Source organism: Amblyomma maculatum, chromosome 8, assembly GCF_055883805.1.
Source record: "Amblyomma maculatum isolate TAMU_Amacu chromosome 8, ASM5588380v1, whole genome shotgun sequence".
Lineage (NCBI taxonomy): Eukaryota > Metazoa > Arthropoda > Arachnida > Ixodida > Ixodidae > Amblyomma > Amblyomma maculatum.
Window position 1 is genome coordinate 113,108,395 of NC_139351.1, and position 14,484 is coordinate 113,122,878.

The 14,484-nt window shown below is 43.8% G+C and overlaps 1 protein-coding gene across 2 annotated transcripts in view; it reads right to left on the reverse strand.

Annotated features, from left to right (window-relative positions):
* Nucleotides 1-14,484, reverse strand: part of LOC146182226 (putative defense protein 2) — a 73,878-nt gene that overhangs the window by 3,211 nt on the left and 56,183 nt on the right. The window contains exons 5-6 of one of the 2 annotated variants that reach the window (XM_084577282.1): nucleotides 12,962-13,128; nucleotides 10,507-10,592 (exon numbers count right to left, since the gene is read on the reverse strand). The exons of the other annotated variant lie outside the window; for it this stretch is intronic. Coding sequence (XP_084433408.1) covers nucleotides 12,993-13,128 — 136 coding nt within the window. The 3' untranslated portion in view covers nucleotides 10,507-10,592; nucleotides 12,962-12,992. Of the gene's footprint in view, nucleotides 1-10,506; nucleotides 10,593-12,961; nucleotides 13,129-14,484 lie in introns of those variants that run through there. 2 annotated transcript variants of the gene reach the window in all.

The window sequence follows — 14,484 nt, forward strand, 5'->3', positions numbered from 1 at the left end:
TTCTGTCCAAATGCTTTCCAAAGCTCCTTCGAAATCAGAACTATCTTGGCATTCTCCAGCGTGTCTGTGTGCGCTTAATCGGATTTATATATTGCATGGCGCTTGTGGTTAAATGGAGTGACGTTCCTCCTAATTCTTTGGTAATTACGTTTTGAATCCAGACGTGCTACCCTTTTTATGTAGCTCGAAGTGCAAAACAATGTGCATCAAAACCTTGTGTAACGAGTAACAATGGCTCGAAAGAATTGTTTGCAATTGTAACAGTAAAAAAAAAAAAAAAAAATACACAGCAGGAACGTAGATCTAGACGCACACGCTTAGGTTTTCTTCAAGCATTTCTTCAATCAGAGTTGAAACACACTGCGGTATTCGCGAAAAACAACCAAAGTATGAATACAGAACCGCATGCGATATCTTTTATTTTTTTTAGTAATATAGCGGAGTCGTTTGACTCCAAGCAGGGGTGAGCAAAGATACAATTAAAAAAGGTACAACAAAGTTACACGAGCTTCATGGAAGGGAAACCAGATGATGCAAAAAAACAAAGAAAGGTTTCACATGCGAGAAGCTCTCAAGTTATCAATAAATATTTCTACATTCGGAAATGCTATATAGCATTTCCAGGTGGAATCTCTGTAGTGAATATACGTTTAGCGCTACCTTTGGATAAAGAAACGCACACTCTGGTTTTTGTGCAATTCACAATGTCCACTGGATCATTGATCATGTAGGCATATTACAGCTGGTTCGGAACGCATAGTGGGATGCTAACCACAACTACCCACGTCCGCCTTTCAGCTTACGCTCAGCGCATGCGCAGTTGAGCCCGATTGTTTTTCTATGCCCCTGCATGATAGGGTCATCCTATTCTAAAGCTCCTTAATAATGTTCGCGCAACGTTTTTTCATTGCGTAATAATGGGAATTCTCATGGGATTGCGAGAAAATAATGCCCGTTAAATAAGAATGTAAAATGGTGTGACGATGCAAGACGAGAAGAAAATATTGAAAGTAGTTACTTCTTTAAGACTAAGGTGTATTGTTTTATTATTTTGTCATCTGTTTCTTCAAGCTCCCTTGGTCATCTTCGTTAAAGGCCCCGCTCACCGAAAATTCAGCATCGGTGTCGGTCACCATTCGCCGGCGTTGGCGTTGTGAGTGAAAAACCACGAGTACGGCGCAGGCAGGCGGTAGCAAGCAGCACATCACATCACATCAGAAAGCTGGGAGGAGCTTCGAACACGAGTGGCTCATTTCTGAAGGGGGAAGTGAAATAAGACCCAACCTTCCAGTGCTCGTAGATGTCAAGTAGACACACTACGACCTGGTTAAAGTGGGGCTTTTACGCCTACAACTGGTAGGTGGATAACTTGGTATCTTAGTGCTGCAAGAATGCGAGACGGAGTAGTGGCACCAATTAAGGCATTGGTAAATAATCGACAAAAGACTATAAGTAAGCGGACAAGGAAACACAATAAGCACTAATCGCTGACAGGAACTCTAAAAGTTAGAACGTCATGCCCTTAAAGGCAGAACTAAAGTGTTCGCATAATCTTTATTTTCTTGAGCTTGTACATTAGATAATGTTCATAATAGGATTACAGTTGTGATGTGTGTATAGTCCCGTTAATGTTTTGGAGGACGGGGATTGCGGGAATATTGTGTCCGTTAATAGTGTTTGCTTTCTTCATTTGGCCTGATATCTATGCATCTTGCAGTGGGCGATCTTAGATGACCAAGATACTTTGTTGGGCGAGTTGGTACTTATTCATTATTAATTTAAACAGCGCGAACACGAATACAAAGGACAAGATAAAAGAAAGCCACAGTACAAGCGCTGACTCACAACTATGCCTAAGTCCTTTACTCCAAGGCCCAGAAAACACAAACATGAAAAACAAACAAACAGAGACTACAGGAACACCGGAACAACCTGGAAAGTGGAAAGTGCAAAACGGTTCTGGCATCACATTGCCATTCATGTGAAATAATGAAGAAGGAGAAGAAGTGCACTCCTAAGTTTGACAAGGTTAGGATTTTGTATCGCCACAAAGAAAAGATGACGAGAGAGATGGTGGAATCATATTTTATTTCAACGGACAATAAGTGTGTCAGCAAGACTTCTCTTGCTCTTTCAAGGAAAGAGTTGTCTTTTTTGAGTGACTTTTTGTGCAGCAGGTGAACCCAGGGATTGTTTCACGTGACTGTTTGGTTTTCGTCACGTTTGTTTTTTCTGGGCCTTAGAGTAAAGGGCTTAGGCATAGTTGTGAGTCAGCGCTTGTACTGTGGTTTTCTTTTATCTTGTCCTTTGTCTTCGTGTTCGCGCTGTTTAAATTAATAACGATCTTAGATATTGGGAATTCGTCTAAAGACAGTAGTGCTATCATTAATACCTGTCTTTTGATGGAAGCAGGAAATGATATATGTTTTCGTGCTTTTGGTGCTTTTTCTGTGGTACTTTCTTCCAATATTAAGCAAGGTCAAACAGGGTCATCGTATATTCTCACCAGAGCACAGAATCTCCGCACCTAGGTCACTAGAAAGGGCCTCAGAAACATTTTCAGTCTGCCGAGAACGGCGGCTATGTTATGATGAATGCCTACTACAGGATCCCTCATTTCTCACCTGAACGGGAGGCCGCAACTCTCGCTCATCCGTTGCTCACCTGGGCCGAGCCAGAATCCCATTCCTTTTTTAGGTGGCTTATGAACGATGACCGCTCTGAAGTTGGGCGCGACTAGCCGCTTAAGTAGGTCGGGTGCAGATCAGTGAACACCACCTAGGAAGTTCACGCAAAGTGCTGCTCAAGAAAGACCCTTGGCCGAACCTTGACTTCTTTGCCATTGCGATGTGCACGGTTTTAACAGGCGATGCACTTTAGTCCTGCCTTCTTGTATTTGTTTGCATAGAATGTCACTTGTAAGGTAGACGACTATGCTCCGCGGGACGACTTCTTTATTATTATGGTTTGGAAAATACTCCAGCGTCGCTGATACAAAAATATATATATTTTTTTCTCTCCTTCGTTGCTTGCACCTGTTCTTCGGCATCCGATCATTCTTATTCTCCCTGCAGGTCGCTTCATTCAGAAAGGAACACATATGTGACCTCATTTCCCAGAAATCGTGATAGATTGCTGGCTCCATTCAGCATGGAGTGTATAATAATGGTCTTCACTGATTCTTTTTTTTTTACTGATTTGTGAGTTAAATATATAAATAGTGAGTTTATATAATAGCCTAACATATTTTTAATATAATGACCGGTATTTATGAAAAGATATGCGGTCATTGAACGTGGTATTGAGTAATTTAGCGCCTGAGTGCACAAAAGCCCATTACAATAATGACAACAGGCCAGAAATATTATGATTGCTGAACATTTGATAGCAAGATGAATGGTATGAATTAAATAATCGATTGCGAAAACACATCTCTTTCAAAATCGATAGGAAGATGAGAAAAAAGATATTCCTTAATAAATAATTGAATTTGATGACCTTCCCGACAGTCTTTGTGCATGAGCATTTTACTGGAACGAAAACAGCTTGTTTACCTTTCGGATTACATATATATATATATTGTTACGGACAAAGGAGGAAGAAGAGGGCAGTGGCGCGGGCAGGAGCGCGCGCTAGGCCCGCACACAGATTCATTAAACGCCATCTCGTGACCATCGAGTATCTTCTGTCCTCTGTTCTCCTGTTGTCATCGCTTGCCGCCACATAACAATATAATCTAAGATCAGAAAAGCGTTGCTAACGTAATGCATTGAAAAAATATAATCCCTGGCATTTCAGAACCAGGTTCTAGGGGAACAATAGGTCAGCAGCAGCGATAAATAAATAATTCTGAATTCGAGGCGCAATAAAAAATGAGAAACATCCGAACATTTTTTTTTGCTAGTACATAGAAGCTATAGGAGACCAGGGAGAAATTGAAGTCTGCCTATATCATAACTGGATTAACTAGTACGAAAACACGGATAGACAAAGGAAAGGAGAAAACACGGCACTGTTACAACTAAAATAGTTTGTGCAGGAAAGTAGCACAATAATATTTTTCATATATGCGCATTCGGCGAGGGAGCCGTAGGAGAAAAAATTGCAGAGGTTCAGTTAGCCTTGAACCAAGTTTCACGAGTGTAAATTATCGGCTGAAACTGGAGGCTCTTGTCTTGCTTCCGCGCTTGGTCAGCTTCTCGGTAATGGTCTAGACTGGCTTCTTGTTATTCAATGTTCTCAGCAGCTTGTCTAACACTGCTTCGGTCTCTGTATTTAGTGAGAGCGGCTTGATCTACGTCGCGCAGCCGCTTTATCACATTGTTTGATAGATTCGCCCAACATTACGCTCGCGGACCTCGTCCGCACTCGCCCAAATGTCGTATGACTATGGTGTATTTATCTAGAATAAATGAAGGAGCGCCGCAGGTGAAATGAGTTTCAGATGATGAGATGAGAGTGTTTCAGTTGGAACTTGCTTAAAGCAACAATGTTTGCTGCACAGCGTAAGAATTCAAGGTCAAGGGTTCGGAGCCAGACGACTTTGAGATCTGGAATGGGTGAAGTAGAGCTTTCGCTGTCAAAATTTAGAGGAACGGGCGACCGTCGATAATGCCAAGCCACACACACGCAAAAAAAGCAGGCTCCTTGCCATACAACTGTACGGAGAGACGGCTGATGCAATCCGCTCAACTCTCCTAAATATGAAAGACACATCCACAGTCTTTTTTTCGCGCTGGTTATTCGAAATATTTCACTTTAGATAGCCTAGTTTGCTGTTATAATTGACATATATCGGCCTATTACCGCTTTCGAAGGAAAAGCGCACTGACTGCATTCAAATCAGAGCTTTTTCAAACCTGAGCAACCAGTTTGCGAGCAAACTGGTTGCACCGACACAGTTATTCTCGGGAGCAGATCCCAGAGGCATTCCTGTTCACTTCGAACCGGCGACTGCTGCAGTGCCCTTTTGGTACAGGCGGCGCGACTTGTTATCGATTGGAACGAAAAATTTTAAATTGAATTTTTAATTGTTAAACGCTTCTTTTTCTACAGAAGAAACATAAACATATCACACCAGGAGCCATGCAATCGATTTGCATGAAGTAAAAACTTAAAGAACCTGTTCAAAAAAAATTTAAATAACCAAACAGAGGCTATGGGCAGGAACCTTGTTCAGTGGTTGGCAAGCGAAAGGCTGCCGTCCTGTGCACTCGTATGGTTATGGTCCTTTCGTTTGTTCTTGAAACCGAGGTTTATTGGAGATTTTTGGCACTTCTCAAGTTAATTCGAGCAAAGACCAATAAAAAAATACTCTTTATTTATACTACATACGCAGGCATTGATTAATGTACCACAGCACGAAAGCTATGTCTTTACAATTGCAGTCTTTAATGTTAGCACGACAGCTTTTGCTGCTATGAAAGCTCGTTTTCATCTACACTTGAACTCCCTCTTTTGCCCTTTTTACGGAGCTTTTGAAGTGACCACCAAGAGTAAGCATCTTTTATGCCTCTCTTTTTCTTTCCATGGCAAAAGAGGAGACATGTTTATCAGCAAGAGAACTTGAGGCGTTCTAAGGGCGTAGCGCGCCTTTAGAACGCGCCAAAGAGAGCGTGCGCCTCCCATTCATACTGCGTGAAAAATATTACACAGCACACTGATTCACCGTTTGCTGTCCTACTGTTTCTATATAAAGAACATTATATAGTTCCAGGGTGGACACTGAAGGAAATAGTGGGGTCAATTCGCAGTTCTACCCAACGTCAGACGAGTGATGTCCACTCATGCGGCCGTGCACGCACTCATGTGGCCGTGGCCGGCACCGTGGTAAGAAGCTAGCAGAAACGTTCCGAGTAGACGAAGCTTATTATCCCATGCTTGTGGGTTGGCGGCTTCGACCGTCACCACGGTGACGCTCCGACGCAACAGGTGCCGCTAGCCAGACGATGCTCTGCCTTTAAGCGTTCTTAGCACAGGCGCACTTTGAGCCACTGCACCTATCAGTGACGCGCACAGACACGATAGTTGAGGTTTAATTCTTGCAAACTTTGATATACAGTGGGAACAGCTTTGTGCAATCGGTTGTCGCTTGACGCCGTCGCCGAAAACTTTATGCACTCGGCCCGGCGTGCATTTCAAATAAGGCGAAACTGGAGGAGAAACCGCCTGCCAATCAACTGTTGTTATGCCCGCTCCTGGTCACGTGCTATCACAGCGATGCAGCCGGGAGAGCGCTCCATAGAGAAGTAGAGCTTTTCGCTCTGAAGTGTGGCAGGTGTGCGTATAACAGAAAGCGAGCGCGGCCGCCTCCGCGCACAGCCCCTCCAATCTCAGTTGCGCTCCACTGGCTCAAGGTCAAACGCTGGCCAAACTTGACCTTGGCAGACATAGTAAAGCTTTTTGCTCTGAAACGCTGGCATCATGAATGTGCCCCTGGTTCCCTACGCTGGCTTCTTATTGGAAACCCGCGCACGTAGCACGCTCTTACATTATGTTTACCATATCAACACGGCGCCCCCCGCGTGAAGCTGGTCATACCTGGCATATGAGCGCGTCAGCCAAACACGAACTAAGTAATACTACATTTTTTTGGTGCATGCATAGTTGTTTGTAAACAGCTGTATATTATTATTTTTTTCCTGGCACAGTTTTCTCTCTAACTCGGTCTTGAATATTTAGGCCCTCCGTATATTCATGTTTCCGCTATGAAAGCTCTCACTGGGCCGACACTGGCTGATCATTATGGAATCTCAATCCTTGCTTTCAATTTCAATTCATTGTACTCTACATGTCAGCAGATTGAACCGGCGACACGTGGTGAAGAAAGCGGGAAAAAAGCTGTGTGTGACGCAGTTTGACTGGCCCCGCCTCCCATTGAAGTTGACAATCAAGAAAGAAAAACAGCTGAAAAAGATCAATAGACATATGTGGGTGTATTAGTTTTTCATTTGGAAAACCACAACGAAGAAAGACAAGAAAATCCCTGTGAGGACAGCTAAAGAAGAAAGGGCTTATTCCTCAACTAAATATTGCATTCAAAACATTATCTGATAATACGTTGAGCTGTTCTAATGTAACGTCAATTTTATTATGTGCACGCGGACGGCTACACCCGTAGACCATAATTGGTACGAGGAAGGGGTACGTTCCAGAGCTCACGAAACCTTGGAGAGATAGACAAAGCGCGTAGTTCCTTCTTAAATGACGCTAGAAGTTGATATTCATACAGCAGATCCATTCTTATAAACTTGTGTTTTAGTAAGCTAACTTTCTGTTTAGCTTAATTGACTTAGTAAAGTCGTCTTTATCATTTATGTCTTATTTAGCTGTCTGCGATAATTCACAAGCGAATAAAAAAAAGAGCTGTCTACGATAATTCACAAGCGAATAAAAAAAAGATTCATATCTTGGTTCAAGGTAACAATCCAGGTGTCACTTAGGGGTTGCATTTCCTGTCAAGAAAAAATAAGTAAAAGTCAATGCTTCTAGACGGCCGTTGTCAGCACTGCCCTTTGGTTTGTGGATGCGGATTATAACTTCATTCGCTCTGTGCCGGGTGGTCTCAGAAATGCTGTTTCACCTAACCACGTTTATCAATACCCTCATTCAACAGTCCATGTCAATAATCATTGAAAGAGTTTCGTGAAAAACTCTCTTTCCATAAGTTCATCGATCCCGGACAAAGAGAGTTATCGAGATTTTCCTTTTGATATATTATGTTTCCATCTTTCGAATTGCTGTCTGATGAAAGTATAAAACATTTGGCGTTATTGTTATCGTGCATTGAAAGCAGTTATGCGCTAGAGAAGTTGCAATAGGGAGAAAACAAAGAGAAGGTTTTATACTTTTTAGAAAGTTGTTGATTGTTACTGTGATGTCTCGCGAAGCTTGCCAAATGAGAAACAATAGAAAATTAAGTCGTGCTGCTGATTGTATCGCATAGTTCTTAACACTGGTGTCCAGGTTCAGATTTAAATTTTAAACTCAAGCATACAGTGAATGAATGGAGACCTAAGGGCATATCTATAATAAATAATTATTGACTTAAGTTCAATCGACCATACGTAACGTGAACTGTTTTGACTACTTATCGATGACACTGCTTTTGGGATGGAGAAAGTAAATTGGTTTTAGCTATGGTATACCGATGAAAGCTGAATATGGTCGAAAGAGAAACGAGAAACGAACTTAATACAACTATAATTCTCCTCTAACAAATTTTAAAGACGGCAAGATAGTTAAATATGAAGAAATGAAGACAGTAAATATTTAAGGAGAAAAGTTGCAAACTAAAATGGAAGGTGTGTTGTAAAATGGCCACAACTAATATTGAATTAACGAATTTATCCAAAAAGAAAACCTGGAGTCTGTGGCAGTACGAAGCAGTTATAGAGATATAGGTATAATTTTGTCCGGTGTAGCCCTTTTTGGAAACAGACCGATTTACCTAGCAGTTGTACAAGTTATTTATTACGAAGCATGAACACACACACACACACACACACACACACACACACACACACACACACACACACACACACACACACACACACACACACACACACACACACACACACACACACACACACACACACACACACACACACACGCACGCACGCACGCACGCACGCACGCACGCACGCACGCACGCACGCACGCACGCACGCACGCACGCACGCACGCACGCACGCACGCACGCACGCACGCACACACACACACACACACACACACACACACACACACACACACACACACACACACACACACACACACACACACACACACACACACACACACACACACACACACACACACACACACACACACACACACACACACACACACACACACACACACACACACACACACACACACACACACACACACACACACACACACACACACACACACACACACACACACACACACACACACACACACACACACACACACACACACACACACATATGCATGCATCAATTAGATAAGGAGGCGGGGCTTCCGTTTTGTTGAAGAGTTTCACTGGCCGGTGACGATTCCCCGAGCAGACAATATAGGTTAAAATTCAGAGCAGGACAAAGGATAAAATATAAGAAAAATGTGAATGAGTCCCAAAATTGTAAATAGAGAGTACCAGGTGTCAACTCGGCAAAGGAAAAGAAGGGGATTTAATGGAGCATCTTGCGACCGCTATAAGCACTTCGGCGCGTATAAAAGTGACGGGGCGGGTAAATGGTTTGACTCGTAGCCTGGAGTGGTCATCATAATGATCCGGTCAACGGCCGCAGGCAGTGAAAAGCTCGTCTGAGTGGCACACAACAAAGCGCTGTCCTTGAGACGCTGTGCCACGCTGACGTGTTTACACCGTCATCCGCGATCCGACAGATGGGCCAAGCCAAGAGCAATCCCGCGAGGTCTGGGGGAGACGCACGGTTCATGACACTTGACGTTTCTTTCATGTTCGTGTTTTTATTTCTCCCATCGCTTGCGGCATGAAGACGGAGATGAAAGCGAAAATTGCGCGGTTCGCCTCGGGCAAAATATGTCTCGTAGGTCACTATTTTTTCTTACTTGGTATTTAAACTTCTCTGAAGTCTATGTAAGCTGCAGAAAAAAAAAGGGCTAGTGGCGAACCATACAATGCTGACAAAAGAATTAAAAAAGAAAACGACGAGAAATATAACACTGTTGGGCCGAAGGACTTGCACAAAAAAGTAGAGTTGGAAAAAGAATCCATTTGTACTGGCGCTGTAGTTCATCGTTATTGTTCAGCTGCGATCATGTAAGGTGTGGTATTTTTTTACCATAGATACAACACTGAAGATAATTACTCTATCGGCACATTACGAAAAGTTCATGTCAACCCTCTGATGTGGTGCGATTGACAATTATTCTTAAAAAAAAAAAAAAGAAAACACAGCTCAAAGATTAAAAATGCAGTCGCTGTTCTAGCCGTATTGGTGGCCATGAGCCGTAACACCATGCCGAGTGCTTAAAATCTTTGACATCTAGTTTATGGAATTTTGTATCGCATCTTAATGCAACGAATACGCCAGCAACCTGGTAGTCAGCGTGAATCTGCGATGTACGTAATCGCTTAAAGGCTTGGCGCTCCGCTACGCAAGGACCAATGAGAGAAGATTTTTGCCAAAAATAATATGCTTCAGCAATGAATTTCTTTGCAGAATGGCACTTGTTGTATGTTGTTATATAAGAAGTGATGTTGTCCACTAGAAAGGAAGCAACGAACCAGCACCGGTTTTTAAGTTAGAAGGATACAATACAATCTTTCACCGTAAAAGTTTTGAAGAAAAAGGCAACGCAGAACGATAAATATATGTGACACTACAAGGAAACAAATTACAAACGGGTGAGCGAAGATTTATGGGCTTCAGTGTGGGATATGCTATAGACTTCATTCCGGCCCGCAATGAAGATGCGATGGCGCTGTCGTCGTCAGTGACTGTCGTGCAGGAGGCAAAACAACAATTCAGTAGCTTTTGTCTACCGTGATTGCGGGATGGTTTATTGCCGCCAGGGAAAAAAAAAGAACCGCACCATGCCGAACGGTTGCGTCGGTGTGGCTTGTGCTGAAAGGTACAGAAAGTGAAGTTTAATCAGCTTGAACGGGTTTTTTCTCGATAAACGTCACAGTAAACAGTGGGCCGCCGCAATGAAGCAGGCGCCGGATCATCGAATATGCGGCAAACACTTTTTCAAGGCTAAGCCGGAGCTTATTCCTGTTTACGCTATAGCGGTCTACCTGCTCAAAGGTCGCGAATAACTCGAGTTTGGCTTTCCTTACGACACGTAATGTAATCTTGGTACCGTTTTGTCTCGGGTGCGACTGCGCGCGCAACATATTGCTGCGAAATATTCAAAGCTCTATTTGTTGTTTATTAGCAGCCGCTGGCATGCGCCTTACAAGTCTAATTCTGTCAAGCCGATAAATTTGTGTTCTTTGTTTGTTCACGCTCGTTGTCAGCTTTATCAATTTATTTGTCGCGCAAGATGCGCCCAGATGTGTCTCGAAGATTCCGGCCACTCGTGTGCATTCCTGCAATGTTCCAGGTTGTGTTAGTCATCGCTTGCGGCTTTATCTCGATGTTTCTTCGGCGTCGTTACATTGAGCGTTGACGGGTGCGACGGGAATTCTTAGTTTTACGACCGACGAGCACGTTTGTTGTTATCACCGCTGTCGATTGCGGTCGTAAGTCAGACCAATAAAGAGCTTCATTCAAGTGCAGCGCCAGTGTCTTCGTTTCTGGCTAGCGGGCTTGTCACCACTACGTGACAACTGGTGGAGGAACTGCTCTTTGAGATCCGGTCTACACCTTCAAGCCAAGATCCCGCACGTCCTTGTCGCCCTGGGGGACTAGCCTGCAGGTCACCAAGCCAGCCGCCGACATAAAGGGCTCCAACCCGAACACGGTCTGCTGCAGGACCCCGTTCAACCCCGGAAGAAGGCCCCAGCATTGATAATGTCACAGTCTACAGCGCAGGTTATCTTCGTATAGACCCGGGAGTCTCACATCTTTCACTACTCACTGAAGATGCGGAAGACTAGATAGACATTTTTGACCGCGCGGTAGCATTCAATAGCTGGATCGACGCTTCGGAACTCTAGCAAGTCTACTTTGCTCTTCAAGTACCTGCACGAACCTGGTTCGAAAATAATGAGACTTGTTTGAAGGACTAGGAGACATTCAAATCAGAGTTTTTGATGGTCTTCAGAAGTTCCGCCTAAAACAAATCAGTCCAGCCCTGCTACAATCAAGAATTCAGCTTCCAAATAAGTCTGTCCTTGTTTACGTCAAGAAAATGAAGCGCCTCTTTCGCCGCGCTAACCCAAACATGACGGAGGAGGAGAAAGTGAAACTGTTAATGACAGGTGTGAAGTAGTCGCTTTTTGCAGGTATTGCTAGGAATCCGCCGACAACAGTGGCCGAATGAGAAAAAGAGGCGTCGTCTATTGAGAGGACTATTGCGTCAAAACATTTGACTACTTGAAGCGGTGTATGCAAGCCCCTACGAAGGATCACCTACAACCGGAGACAGCCTGCGAGACCTTATCTGCGAGGTCATTCGAGAAGAGCTGCGCCGGATGCTTCCATCATACCAGGAACCTCAAGTAGCGACACTTGCTGACGTCGTCCGTGAAGAAGTGCAGCAGACGCTTGGGAATCCTACCTTGCAGATACAATGCAGCAACTCTAATCTATGAGCTACGCCGCTGTCGCACGCCGTCCTGCACCCCGAAACGACCCCCCCCCCCCCCTTCCCCTAGGTGAAAAATCTCCACACGAACGCTGCCCCTTGGCCCGCTAAGTCTACGAACGGCAGTCTAGCCCAAGGAAATGCGACGCCTGGAGGACGTCCAACAATCGACCACTATGCTATCATTGTGGTGAGGCTGGACACATCTTCTTGCGCTGTCCACACAGGCGTATTGGCCTGCGTGGTTTCGCCTTCGACGCCCCACGACTCCGTCTTAGCGAGCGACCGTAGGATATCGATGGCTACTTGCGCAGGGCAGAGTGACCAAGCCGTCGGTATCGCTCTCCATCGCCGTACAGCACCCCATTTGCATCGCTGGGCAGCAGTTACGTGCAAGGAGATCCTCTAGCCCCTGTAGGGAAATCTAAAGGCAGAAACCTTTGGAGGTGAGGGTGCTCAAAGCCAAAAAACCGAAGATCATCCACCGCCGACGAAAAGTAACGACGACGCCTATGGCGATGCTCCTTATAAAGGCGCCCTCAACGATCACGCGCCCAGACTCCAAGGTGACACCGCTCCTACACACGGCGGCAAAGACGACAACACGAACCAACTACAAGTTGACGCCGCCGCCCAGTGAAGTGACAACCCTGTGTCCTGGCCGCGACCTGAACAAATGAGGAAGTAGAGATCGAACACCGAAGCCAACGTGTAATACGATGACACGAACAAGTGGCCTCACCGTTGCTGTCGACGGTCACATGGTTACCGCCTTAGTAGACAGCGGAGCCGACTGTTCTGTTGTCAGTGGAGCGTTCGCCGCTAAGCCCAGGAAAGTAACTACCGCTTGGGATGGCCGGCTGATTCGCACCGCTGGTGGTAACCTCACAACTCCGTCGGGGCAATGCACTGCAAGAGTAACCGTAAATGGGCGTACATACATTTAATTATATATATATATATATATATATATATATATATATATATATATATATATATATATATATATATATATATATATATATATATATATATATATATATATATATATATATATAATCATATTAGTAGCACCTATTCCTATGCACGTATTTTGCTGGATTCTTTTCCAGGTTTACATAAATCGCATTGAGAACATAATCAGAAAAATGTGAAAGGGAATATAACAAACATGAACCACATGATGATTCCCCAGAGGAGCTGTCTCGGAAATACCAAAACGAAAGACGGGAGAAAGAAAAGCATAAATGAAGAGGAAATATAGAAAAGATGAAAAAAGAAAACCTTCAGAAGTTGCTAACGGTCTATACCTTTGTAGGATGTGGCCAAGCAAAGGATGAATTTTAGAAAGGTCGGCTAAATCTTTACGTGATGTCCTGAGCTTGTATATCCTGAGAGGCAAGGCTCATACAAGGAGAGCAAACAAGACTAATACAGAATCTCGCAGTGTTGACATCTTCAAAACATTTCATGTATTGTGTGAAGAAAATCAGTTCACAAGCTCAGTGTTTATTTTTGCAGAATGATGATGCTACAGCCCCACTGAGAGGAAGAACGAACTACTATTAATATTTAGCGTTTAGCAAAAATGGTGAACAAGCGATTTGCCAAAGCCGAATGAAGCCTACTTCAACCTTAGTATATTGCAGTTTGTGGCAAGGCACAACGCTAGTAAGACGACAAGGAAGAAAAATTAGGGTATTTCCGGCAAGGCTACGACTGCTTATGGTTTCATATCTGCGGATAGCTTTGCTCTTACTTACATGTTGTCTCTTAATAAAAAAATTAGAGGGCTGAGATCTCTAACCAAGTCATGAAGCGGGATGCATATAAAATACTAAGAAAAAAGGCACAAGAAAACAGAGTATAAGGATAGATGAAATAGTTATTCTCTCCTCTAAAACACAAGGCGAAGTAGGACAAATATGATCATTGTATAACTCTACTTTACTTTACCTGTGAGGGTGGCTCGTATTGAACTGGCAAAGGTACAGCCGCATTCGAGCAAATAAATTTCGAACCTATCTTCATCTACATTCTATTCAGGGTGGCTAGTATTGAACTGGCAAAGGTACAGCAGCATTCGAGCAAATGAAGTTAGAACCTATCTTCATCTACATTCTATTGCAATTGATTTCCACATTGATCGGTATATGAAGTGGGCTCATAACAAAGCACATGAAGCTGCTTTGGTACAATGTACTTAGTACCTGGATGTTGGGGGACTTGCGAGCAGGCTTCAACCCTTTCAACAAGGCTAGCAAC